Genomic DNA, 12,816 nt, shown 5'->3' with positions numbered 1-12,816 from the left:
ATTAAGAAGCAAGGTGAAAGTGCATCAGCTGATGAACAAGCAGCAGTGGAATTTCCTAATGCATTAAAGAAAATCATCGAAGAAAACAGGTTTCTTCCCAAACAGATTTTTAACGAAGACGAACCTGGATTGTATTGGAAAAAATTGCCAGACTGTTCATTCATTTCCAAGGAGGAGAAAACTATTCTAGACTACAAGGTCTCAAAAGAACATGTGACCATTCTGTTGAGAGGTAATTGTGCATGAGATTTTAAGTGAAAGCCATTACTTGTGTATCAAGCACACAACCCCTGTGCCCTGAAAAACAAACATACCCAAGGCATCTCTCCCTGTTATATGGATGGGTAATTCAAAAGCATGGGTTACTGTTGCTTTTGAAGATTGCTTCTTCAATCATTTTACCTCAGCAGCAGAGAAGTACTGTAAGGAGAAGGGATTTCCTTTTAAGATTTTACTTATCTTAGATGCTCCTGGCTACCCGCAAAACATCGTAGATTTTGACCCCAACGCTACCGTCATATACCTCTCTCCGAACACCACATCTCTTCTACAGCCAATGGATCAGGGAATAATTGCTATCTTCAAGTGTTACTATATGAAGCGTATGCTGCAGCAATCCATAGCTGCAACTAACTTTGATGAGTCCATCACATTCTGTGACTTTTGGAAGAGATACAATATCTACAAGGCTGTGCAGAACATCGCAGCAGCATGGAATGATGTACAGAGCACAGCTATAAATGGTGTATGGAAGAAGCTATGCCCATAATTCGTAAATGATTTTAAGTGGTTTGATAATGTTGCCATCAACAAAACGTTGGTGACTACGAGCAAAGAACTGAAAATGGATTTGGAGGAGGATTTCACAGATTTATTGGAAAGAGACAAGCAGCCCCTGACAAACGAGGATTTGATAGAGCTCCACGAGCAGCAAAATAAAGAAGAGAAAGTTGAACCAGAGTCATGTTACTTTACCATTAAGAAAATGCAGCAAGCATTTGCATATGTCGAAAAAGGTCTTTCTATGTTTGAGGATATGGATCCAAATGCTCAATGCTTTTCCAAGATTATGGGGGCTTGTCACAAAGCTTTTTGCTTCTTATAAAGTAACCCTTGAGGAAAAGGAGACAGTTCAAGGAACTCTCAACCGGTCTTTTAAGTGCATCGAACAACAAGAACAGCCGGAGTCAGCTGTTGAGGATCCACAGCCATCTACATCTGCGATGTGAACCCAAATTGTATCTACATATTGGTAAATTTAAAATAATTTAGTTTTTTTTTTACTATTGCAAAATAATAATAATTACTGAATTTGTTTTTTAAGCTTAAAAAAGGCTTTTATTTTACCATGTCTTACTGCAGACAGCGTTCATAAATAAAGCGTCCACAATGTACAGTAAACACTGCCAAATTGTATTTGTAAATTTAGATTACTTCTTTTTTTTTTTTTTTACTAGAGACAAGTAAATTCGGCCTAGCCTAGAGACAAGTTAATTTGACTTGAGTCAGGTTTCCTGGAACCAATTAACGACATAGAGTGAAGTATGCCTGTAGTTGTTAAAATAGCAGGTGATGGAACTGAGATGCACAATACATTTACATTAGGTTTCTTTCTCACTATATCCCTGTTAAGTTTCCATGTACTGTACCCCATCTGTTATTCTTTTATTTGTTAATGATCCTCTCTGCTATTCATTGTACCATACTGCATGTATAATGAAGGATGGCATCAAATCTGAGCATATGAAGTACTCACAATCACCACCCTTTTTTTACTGCTATCATTCTTTCTCCCCTATGTTACACTTCACTTTCATTTCCCATGCTGTTTTTCTATTCAATCTCTTCACCATAGTTATCACTGTCTCTCTTCCATTCATCCTACCACATTCTCACACCCATCACTATTCCACCATAACTCATACTTTCTTTTCTTTTAGTCTCTGGATCCTTGCAAACTTTCATTTACCCTAAGTGCTTTGAAACAAAACAAGATTCAATGTTGCTGAGGACAAGGTGATTTCTCTAGTGCTGGTGCAACAATAAAATGTACCCTGTTCATTCTGTTAAGTGGCTCATGTTAGGAAGCACATCTAACTATAGAAGCTATGCCTCAAATGGAACATGCGAAGCAAGAAGTAGTCTACTGACTCATCTAGGAAAGCAGTAACTTTGAATGAGAATCGATTTGGGCCATGACGATCAATCATATCAAATTTAGTATGGAAAATGAACGTAAAATAATAATGATGATGATGATCATCATCATGAATTCACTGAAACATTATCTCTCAGCCATATTGACATTCATAATTAGCATCACTAGTTTCCCTCTTATTTCTTTAAATGTGATGCGTATGGATAAGGACAGCTGCATAAAGAAGACCCGAGCTCTAATTGTGGAGAGTACCTGTAGAAGGGGTAAACCCAGGAAGATGTGGGGAGAAGTGGTGAGAAAGGACCTTTGGATGTTGAGCCTCACTGAGGAAATGACAAAGGAGAGATGTGGCAATTTGTTGTACTTGATAAGATGCATCAAGCTAAGTAAAATCACTTTCTTTCACACATGCAGGCTTGCCCATTCAGTGTTGGTGCCACATAAACTCACCTGTGCTGGTGGCATGTTAAAAAGCACCTAGCACACTCTTTTAAGTGGTTGGTGTTAGGAAGGCCATCTAGCTGTAGAAACCATGCCACAGTAGACAATTGGAGTCTGGCCAGCTCCATGTCAAAACCATCCAACCTATCCCAGCACGGAAAACAGACATTAAACAATGATGATGAGAGATCATTCCTCAGTCTCATTAACTGAGGAGAATATATTTTGTTGAGGGAGTCAAAAAAGACAAATGTGTTCATTTTTTTCACTAGATGGCTCCAAAGACAAGGTCTACTCTCATCAGTATTTCCTTGTTTTCTAAAGATTGGTCAACCTCATTTAAGTTATCTCCCTGGCTGTTTTTGAGTTTAAACATCTCACAAAAGTGTGCATAATCATAGCTAATTGGTGTAACACTATCCCTAAATAAAAGTTAATTAATACACAAACCATTGTGGAGTTAAACATGCATGTATATAAGCAATTTTTAAAAATGACCTACTCACAACTATTTATAAAGATAATTAAAACAAAAAACCTAATACTACAGTTTTACATTTAATCTGGAATTAAATAGTAAAATAAATTCTGGTGGAAGTAGTGGCAATCTATCTTATATAAAAATAATCACATGGTAATAAATATGAAAAAGGCGAAGCAGGGAAAACAGAGATGTCGATTTTTGTGTGTTTTAAATGCTATTTCTTTTCATAAGACATTTGCAGCAATTCAGAAAGATCTACTTCAAAAGACAATAATAATATTGTCAAGCAATTAAACATGAAGTCAAGATTGATAAACTATTAGAAGAAAATGTGTGTTTTGGGTTATACTCTCTCTTTTTTACTCGTTTCAGTCATTTGACTGCGGCCATGCTGGAGCACCGCCTTTTTAGTTGAGCAAATCGACCCCAGGACTTATTCTTTGTAAGCCTAGTACTTATTCTATTGGTCTCTTTTTGCCGAACCGCTAAGTTACGGGGACGTAAACACACCAGCATCGGTTGTCAAGCAAAGTTGGGGGGGACAAACACATACACACACACATATATATATACATATATATATATACGACGGGTTTCTTTCAGTTTCCGTCTACCAAATCCACTCACAAGGCTTTGGTCGGCCCGAGGCTATAGTAGAAGACACTTGCCCAAGGTGTCACACAGTGGGACTGAACCCAGAACCATGTGGTTGGTAAGCAAGCTACTTACCACACAGCCACTCCTGCGCCTTATTAAAATTTTTCACATTCACTCTTAACATTTTGTTTTCCAGTTTTGTATCAAATGATTCTGTGCCATACAGTGGGACTGAACCCAAAACCATGTGGTTGGAAAACTTCTCACCATCACTGATTTAATATAAAAATTCAAAGCCAATCTTTTCAACTGATTATGAATTTTAGAAACACTTCTTTTTTAAACCAACACTTGTAATTATTTGTTTAATGAAGATTGTTATTCTGAAATCCTACCTCTTTTTATGAATAATTATACTTTATAAAATATGTTAATATCTTTTACTTGTTTTAGTTATTTGACTGCAGCCATGCTGGGGAACCACCTTGAAGGGTTTTAGTCAAACAAATTGATGCCAGGAGTTTTTTTTTTTAAACCCAGTACTTATTCTATCAGGAATTCTATCCAAGTTACTGGGACATAAAAACACCAACACTGGTTGTCAAAGAGTGATGGGGAACAAACACAGACACAAAGACACATACACATGATGGGTTTCTTTCAATTTTTATCTACCAAATCCACTCACAATGCACTGGTTGGCTTGAGGCTATACTTGAACATACTTGCCCAAGGTGCCACATAGTGGGATTGAACCTGGAGCCATGTAGTTGGGATGCAAGTTTCTTACCATACAGCCATGCCAGTGCCTATATATATGTATATATGAAATTGAGTTTTGCCAGATGGTGGCTAACTTCAATGCATCCTTCTAATCTAAAAGATTTGCCATCTTTGTCATAAATCATGTGACAATAGACACTAAGTGTCATTAAAATGTTTCACCCTTTAACATGTTGGATGAGTACAGTTGCTCATAAGGTAGATTACATAAAAATTTTAGGTATGTAATCCTTGTTTACCTTGCACATACACAACATTTACTAAGCAAATTTTAAATTTCAGTAAGAAATTAATCAAGAGAGTAAAATTTTTCTCAATCAATGACATAAAAATACTTACAGGGATTTTAGAAGTCCTTAAAAATTCCAATAATGCTTCCATAGAACCAAGAGTTGAAGCTTGTACAAAGACACCCCGTTCTTGAAGTTTTATTCCACTAAGCACTTCTTTTAAAGCATTAGATACTTCTGACTAGAAAGTAATAAGGAAACATTTAATTAAAATTGTTTTAACAAATGCAAATGTTATTCATGACTGCAACAACAAAGTATATACTAGTCTTTTCATTCTGTTTGTAAGTAAATTTATGATCAAAATGTTTCTCAAAATTGCTCCAGTTGAATATTGTCACAATATAAAACAATTTTAAATATTTTGCTTTAAAATGTTTTCAATATATATCAATGTCTGAAACAAAATACAAAAACTTTAACTGAATTAGAATCAGTTTTAATATTTTGTTTCAGACATTACACACATTCATCTATCATCATAAGGAAACTCAAGATAATTCACATATTTTATGTACCTTTATAATTTATGAACACTGTGTAAAGCTGGGTATTTACTTTTAATCATATATATAATTAGAAAGTAATCAGGAATAGAAACTTACAACATTTAAACAAAATATTGAATAGCCTGTTGTAAGTAATTGCAATAGCAATAATCATCATCATCGTTTAACGTCCGCTTTCCATGCTAGCATGGGTTGGACGATTTGACTGAGGACTGGTGAAACCGGATGGCAACACCAGGCTCCAGTCTGATTTGGCAGAGTTTCTACAGCTGGATGCCCTTCCTAACGCCAACCACTCAGAGAGTGTAGTGGGTGCTTTTACGTGTCGCCCGCACGAAAACGGCCACGCTCGAAATGGTGTCTTTTATGTGCCACCCGCACAAGCCAGTCCAGGGGCACTGGCAACGATCTCGCTCGAAAATCCTACAGGAGCCAGTCAGGCGGTACTGGCAACGGCCACGCTCAAAATGGTGCATCTCATGTGCCACCCGCACAAGAACCAGTCCAGGGGCACTGGCAACGATCTTACTTGGCTTGCCGGGTCTTCTCACGCACAGCCCATTTCCAAAGGTCTCGGTCCGTAGTCATCGCCTCGGTGAGGCCCAATGTACGAAGGTCTTGCCTCACCACCTCAGCCCAGGTCTTCCTGGGCCTACCTCTTCCACGGGTTCCCTCAACTGTTAGGGTGTGGCACTTTTTCACGCAGCTATCCTCCTCCATTCTCACCACATGTCCATACCAGCGCAATCGTCTCTCTTGCACGCCACAACTGATGCTTCTAATGTTCAGCTTTTCTCTCAAGATACTTACACTCTGACGGGTATTCACATTGACATTACACATCCAACGGAGCATACTGGCTTCATTCCTTGCGAGCTTACGTATGTCCTCAGCAGTTACAGCCCATGTTTCACTGCCATGTAGCATGGTTGTTCGTACGCATGCGTCATACAGTCTGCCTTTTACTCTGAGTGAGAGTCCCTTTGTCGCCAGCAGGGGTAAGAGCTCTCTAAACTTTGCCCAGGCTATTCTTATTCTAGCAGCTACACTTTCAGCGCACCCACCCCCACTACTAACTTGGTCGCCCAGATAGCGGAAGCTATCGACTACCTCTAGTTTTTCACCCTGGAATGAGATAGAAGTTGTTTCCTGTTTGTTTGCAGTCTTTATTGCACCTGAACATCTGCCACAAACAAAAACTAACTTGCTAGTTAACCTGCCTTTGATGTTGCTGCACCTCTTATGTGTCCATAGCTTGCACCGGGTACATCTTATAGAGTTACTACCTACTCCTTTTCTACATACTGAGCAGGGCCATCTACCTGAAGGGGTTTGTGTTTTATCTACCTTCCTACTTATTAGGATTTTGGTTTTAGCTAGGTTGACTCTAAGGCCCTTCAATTCTAGACCTTGCTTCCACACCTGAAACTTCTCCTCTAAGAAGAAATATAATAATTACTTTACCTTATAATAGTCAATTTCATCTTGATCTTTTGCAACATACAAAGGCAACCCTGCAAGAGCCTTTTCTAAATCCTTGGCCATAATTTTGACACCTTGAGCAGCCATTAATTCTTTATGGTGCTGATACTGAGCCTGAAAAATATTTTATTTAAAGTATTAAAAACATAAAATCAAATTACATAGATGGAAATTTCTAACACATCTAAGCTAATAAATGTAGCCTAAACTTTGTAAGGACTGTGACTTATTAAGTCCTGTATGTTAGGATATAGGGGTAACTGGGAGAAGTTAATATAACTGTTTCATTTAAATTGTTGCTTGTTAGTAGACAATGGAACACAGAGGCAAAAAAGAAGTACTAACAAAAAAACTTCTGTGAAAGACCAAGGCAAAGAGGCTGAAAGATAAAAATCATTGTATATTATTCAGATAAGAAAAATAGATGTTTTTCCAGTAATGAGTATGATTAATGGCAACAGAGATGTCAGGTCATGCACAATATCGTAGAGTGGGACATGAGAAATTAGCAGGGTCGGAGAAGTAAACTGTAGTAAAGACAAACTACACAGTGCAAATTCCATGGATGTGGCTAATAGTTGCAAGGTATTCAGTCTCCTGCCTCTATCCATTCCTGACATCCACTGTTTTAGATTATTAGAGGAATTAAGTATACTGAGGGAGATCATTCAAGTTAACAGTATCGTTGGGTGATAACCAAAATGGTATTAAGTCCAGCTGTGTTGTAAGTTCTTAAAGACTAAACAATTTATCACTGTGAATGGCAGAAACTAAAAAACACTCTTACCTTGACTCGTAACTCCTTCATAGGTTCTGGTGTCAATAAGCCTCTGATTTGTGTCATAATGGGTCCCTCAGTACCAGCTACAACAATTGTATCCCCTTCTTTTAATTTGCCATTAACAAGAATAACATCAATAGTGGTTCCCATGCCTGGTAAAGCTTTCACCTATGAAAACCAACAAAAATCACTTCAGTATTTTCTTCCAATTATTTAAAAAATTTAATTGCAATCTCTTCAGTCACCAAATTAAACTCCAATTATCTATCTCATATAGCAAATTCTATTATTATTATATAACTTAAGTATTACATCTGATGTAACCATTTATAAAACAAATGGACAAAAACTAAAGTAAATAAACATAATTTAAACATGAGCAATGAAAATAGATGAATTGCAATAAACTATAATTTGTTCAATGTACACATAAATAAAGGAGATTGCAAATCACTATTAGCGACAAGTAAAAAATCTGCATTAAAATATTCAGTAGTGCTTAGCTTGAGGGTATAGTTGTAAATGAGATGAAATTTAACAAATATTGTTATATATATAAGCTGGAAGTAGGAACATGATACAGTGTACTCAAGCCAAAACAAAAAGCACACAAAAGAAATCTGGCAGATATTCATTAAATGTATCAGTTGTAAGCAACAAATGCATCGATGAAATGAACTACTTAGATTTCTCACAAGACAGATGAGTAGAAGGCCTCCGCATAATTTTTTGACCTGCTAACAATAGTAGTTGAATTGCTCTAAAATTATACCAAACCATCTTAAAAATGGAAAGACACACTCAATAATGTACTCAGACATACTGTCTGAAAATAAGAGAGGATGATCATGGCTAAAACACTTTGAACAGGGCTAAACTGGGGTAAAACAACAAGTTATTGATTGAAATGTTTTGAGACAGTAGTTGTAGTTAGAGTAAGAAAAAAAAAAAGTCCTGAGAATATTACTTAAATTCTTAACCAGCTTGATTTTTCTTTTCCTCATTCAATTTTAATGATTATAAAATGTCAATAGTTAAATCTATAGTTGTTTGCATTCCATCTCTGAATTTCTGTGTTTTTAGTAATGGTTTGTAGGATTATTTTATTTAAAGTTGGTAGGATTAATTTATCTTTCATTTAAGAGAGCAGGATGTTATTTGGGGAAGATTTAGCTGCTATTTTAGACAGGTAGATAAACTTTTTTTCATTTAGCAATAGTGAAAATCATTGGGTATGTTGTTATTTTCTTTTTATCGCACCACATGAGAGGCTACCCATTGTAGAACTGAGGAATCTGCTACACTTGCTCTCTGCTGTAACTTCCAAAATCCATGTCTCCTTTATCAAGTAAGTTAATAAAACAAATACATACATCACATATGTGTTGAAATGATGGTGTAATGTCTTGATTAGAAGTGGGATTTATATCTGTTATTGTATGTCACCTTTTGTTAAATACCACAACTGACTAGCAATATTGAAAGATGAGGAACTGAGTGTTTAAGAGTTTTTCTTGAGTGCACAACCTCTTTTTTTAACAAGAAATAATATAGTACCTCTGGGCTATTAGACATATTAAGTGCAAAGTGCAAAGGAATTCAGAGAAAATACAGTTTATTCACTCATTTTACATCAGTTTTTCCATGCTTGTACGTGTTAAATATGTTATTTAACAGCTAGATCTCCTTCCTAACACCAACTCTTATCTATTTTCAAGTAAGAGATCACTTATTCCAACATGGCTTCAAAGGCACAAAAATGCCCAAACGACATGTTAACAGGACAAACTGACAACACCACCAGCCACTGCACTTTCAGACAAGTGATTACAGATGTAAACAAACACACTTGTCCATATATGTATATTCACATATCTACACATGATATTCTTCCAGTTTGTTTACCAAATCTATTCATAAGGGTTTAGTCAGTCTGGGGCTATAGTTGAAAGCTCTTTCCCAAGGTGCCCCATAGTGAGACTGAACATGGGTCAGACAGAATTCAGTAAGACAGATTTTCTATGGCTAGAAGCCCTTACCAGTTTCCAAACAAGATAATATTCCTCCAAGATGAGAGATTTTCATGGAAGATTTTAAATAAACCTTGCTTGTATAATGATAATGCTGGCTTACAACTATCATATGATGTCAAGACAAGTAAGCAACAAACACTCACACAACAGGCTTCGCAGAATTTTTGTCTCCCAAATCCACTCACAAAGCTTTAGTTGGCTCAGGGCTACTTTAGAAGACACTTGCCCAAGGTGCAACTGCAATGGGACTAACCCTGAAACTACATGGTTAAGAAGAAGAAGGTTTTATACCATAGCCATGCCTGTACCTACAAAGTACCAAAACATTTTAACTCTAGTTTATTCTAGTCATTTACATATGAAGACAATATTGAAAGATTTTAAACCTTCCAACCTACCATCCTATTAACAGTATGCCTGCTGGAAATGCATTTACATTGGGAGCCTGTTTTGCCTCAAACTACACCCAATTAAACACTTCCCAAACTCTACTTCCCTATTTGCAAAAATGTTTCCAATAACTCCAGTCCAACAAGGTGACTAGTTGTCATGTCAAACCTCAAAACAGTTTTCCACCCTGCCAAACTCCACCCCTCTACAGGAATCGGACAATCTTTAGAGACACATTACTGTATGTCCTATTCCTCCAAACAGAATAACCACCTTGACTCTGATATCTTCAACATACAGCTTTCACATGCAACACCTCAAAAGTGGTGAAAGCATCATCATTCCTCAATTTCTCTTCCATCTCAGTGACCACCCAATATGACTTCAATAGATTTGATTCCATGTTCCTGAGAACATTGGAAAAAGCAATGTTGTTCCCTTGACAACAGAGAAGCCTTGTAAAAGAATCTTAGTTACTTGCCTATGGACAACATCCAACTCTTATTCCTTATGTTATTGTGATGTGTGCAAACAAGGCCTTCTCTAACTCATACTTATCAAGTCTGGTTTTCTGTAAAATCTGGCTGTGACTCTTAGTCTTCCTTCTGTATACTAAAAACTACTTGATGTTACCTACAACACACACTACTATGTTTGAGCAGATGACACTTCCTTTCTCCTTATCTACACACCAAGCATCATGCACAAACAGCTTAAACATTTCACACTAGATTCACAGTACTTCTACAGGTTTACTGCTCACTTTGTGAACATCTATTAATGGAAAATAACAAATTTGTTTTGTTTTTTAAACAAACAATAGCAATAATCACCACATATTATCAAGGAAACAAACCACTCTAACCATGAACATCAAGGCCCAATTTGCTAATAAATAGTGCTTCTCATAGTCTCATGGCAACCACACATGTAACATTGTAAAAACTACATCACAAATGATAATATTCCAAATACTTTAGACTTGATCAGTTGCTAACCTTTTGCATGGTGGAGCACAAAGAGCTGAGTATAACAATTAAATGAAATTTGTTCTGTATCAGATCAACCCTGATCAAGTAGAAATAGAGGTGCTGTTTGTAAGTTAGTATCACTTAAGACTTTTTATGTGGAAGACGAAATTTTTAGTTGAATATTTTCAAAGAGACTTTAAAGAGAAAGAAATTATTAATGTAATTGTTTGAGGACATTAATAGTAAATATGTACATCTGATGTTAATTTCCTTAATAACTAAGAAAATTAAAAAGTGTAAATTTTGCTGAGCTGGTGGATGAAATGAGTGACAAGAAGTTTGAATCTAGTCAAAATACAATTTTATAAGGAACCAGATTTGTAACAGAGAAAACAACATTCTTATACACTGAGCAAAATCTCAAAACATCATTAGTAGATGCTGATGGGAACTGTTTATTTTCATTTGCAGAAATGTTGCAATTTTGTGTTGCTTCACTCTTGACACTGGAACAGTGGAGTGAGATATTAATGATTAGAGTTGATGTTCTTTTGCTACCAGTGACTGACATAAAATTGAATAAGGTTTCACTGACTAAGTTCACTTTTATTTTCATCAATTCCTCTTTATAGCAACCAATTCTGAAATAAATGGGTTTCTGAAGTGAAACTGAACAACTTGTAATCTACAATACAAGATAGCTTATGAAAATAATACTTACTTCCATAACGGTTGCATGTAATTCTTCACTATAGGAGATCCGTTTTGCCAATAGGCTCTGAGTTAGCTCACATATTGTTGCTATCAAATTACCCATTCCATCACCAGTGTGAGCTGAAGTTGGTACAACATTTATATATTCACGAACATTTGTATTTTCATAAAAGAGAGCAGCATTAAGGCCCTATAAAAAGATTTGAAGAAATGTAAGTAAATGGAAATATTACAATCTTTTCAAAATAGCCAATCCATATTATTACATTTCACAAACTAGCTTACTCTTAACAGACAATACTACAATATTGTAAGAATTATTTTTCCAAATCAACTAACAATAAAAGTATCTAGTTTCTAACATAAAAAAAAATAATAATAGCCATATATAAGAGATTGTCATAATATTTATGTCCTTTCATATTAGAGCAATCAAAATACTATTAAAAATTCAAATACATCTTTAAAATGAGCTACCAAACCAGAAATACATCTTAACTTTCAATTCAAAGTACAGTTTTCAAAAAATATTAATTTTATTAAACCAACCCAAGCATTTATTTCTCAACTACATTTTATATCAAACTAGCAGAGATACCTGGCATTGCTCTGGATTAAAATGGTATAGTTTGTGTGTGTGTGTGTGTGTGTATATATATATATATATATATATATATATATATATATATACTAGTTATGTTGAAACAGGTGACACAGGAAAGTGCAGCATTGACAATAAAACATTTGTGGAGTAAATTTTAAAGCTTTGCATAAACGACAATTTGAGTTTAGCACACCAATTTGGACAGAATTATCATTTTTACAAGAATGGGATGTATCATATCTGAAAGCAGCTCTCAGTGTTGTGAAGAACGAATTTGTACATGATCTGTTTCTGAGAGCTTTTCTATTGGACCTCTGTGTAATCTGGCATGCTAAATGTTGTTTTAATGATTCAGCATTAAGTGTTGCAGCATGCCTTTGCTGATCTTGAGGAAAGTCTCATCTCCCTTCTGTCTTGGGACTCCATCAGACGTGTTGCAGTATGCTTTTGTTGATGTTGAGAAAGTCTGCTTGACGTGTCTGGAGATCTTTGGGAAGTGTCATGTCCCTTCTGTATTGAGACTCCATCTGATGTGCTGCAGCATGCCTTTGCTGATCTTGAGAAAGTCTCATGTCTCTT

At 36.0% G+C, this 12,816-nt stretch overlaps 1 protein-coding gene across 1 annotated transcript in view; it reads right to left on the bottom strand.

Annotated features, from left to right (window-relative positions):
• Window positions 1-12,816, bottom strand: part of LOC106871994 (eukaryotic translation initiation factor 5B) — a 135,541-nt gene that overhangs the window by 19,086 nt on the left and 103,639 nt on the right. Inside the window, exons 17-20 of the mRNA XM_052970563.2 lie at window positions 11,641-11,823; window positions 7,532-7,693; window positions 6,727-6,858; window positions 4,803-4,934 (exon numbers count right to left, since the gene is read on the bottom strand). Coding sequence (XP_052826523.2) covers window positions 4,803-4,934; window positions 6,727-6,858; window positions 7,532-7,693; window positions 11,641-11,823 — 609 coding nt within the window. The remainder of the gene's footprint in view (window positions 1-4,802; window positions 4,935-6,726; window positions 6,859-7,531; window positions 7,694-11,640; window positions 11,824-12,816) is intronic.

Source organism: Octopus bimaculoides, chromosome 9 (assembly GCF_046866305.1).
Source record: "Octopus bimaculoides isolate indiv1 chromosome 9, ASM4686630v1, whole genome shotgun sequence".
Taxonomy (NCBI): Eukaryota; Metazoa; Mollusca; class Cephalopoda; order Octopoda; family Octopodidae; genus Octopus; species Octopus bimaculoides.
Note: the sequence above shows the minus strand (reverse complement) of the source record. Positions and strands in the feature narration are given on the sequence as shown.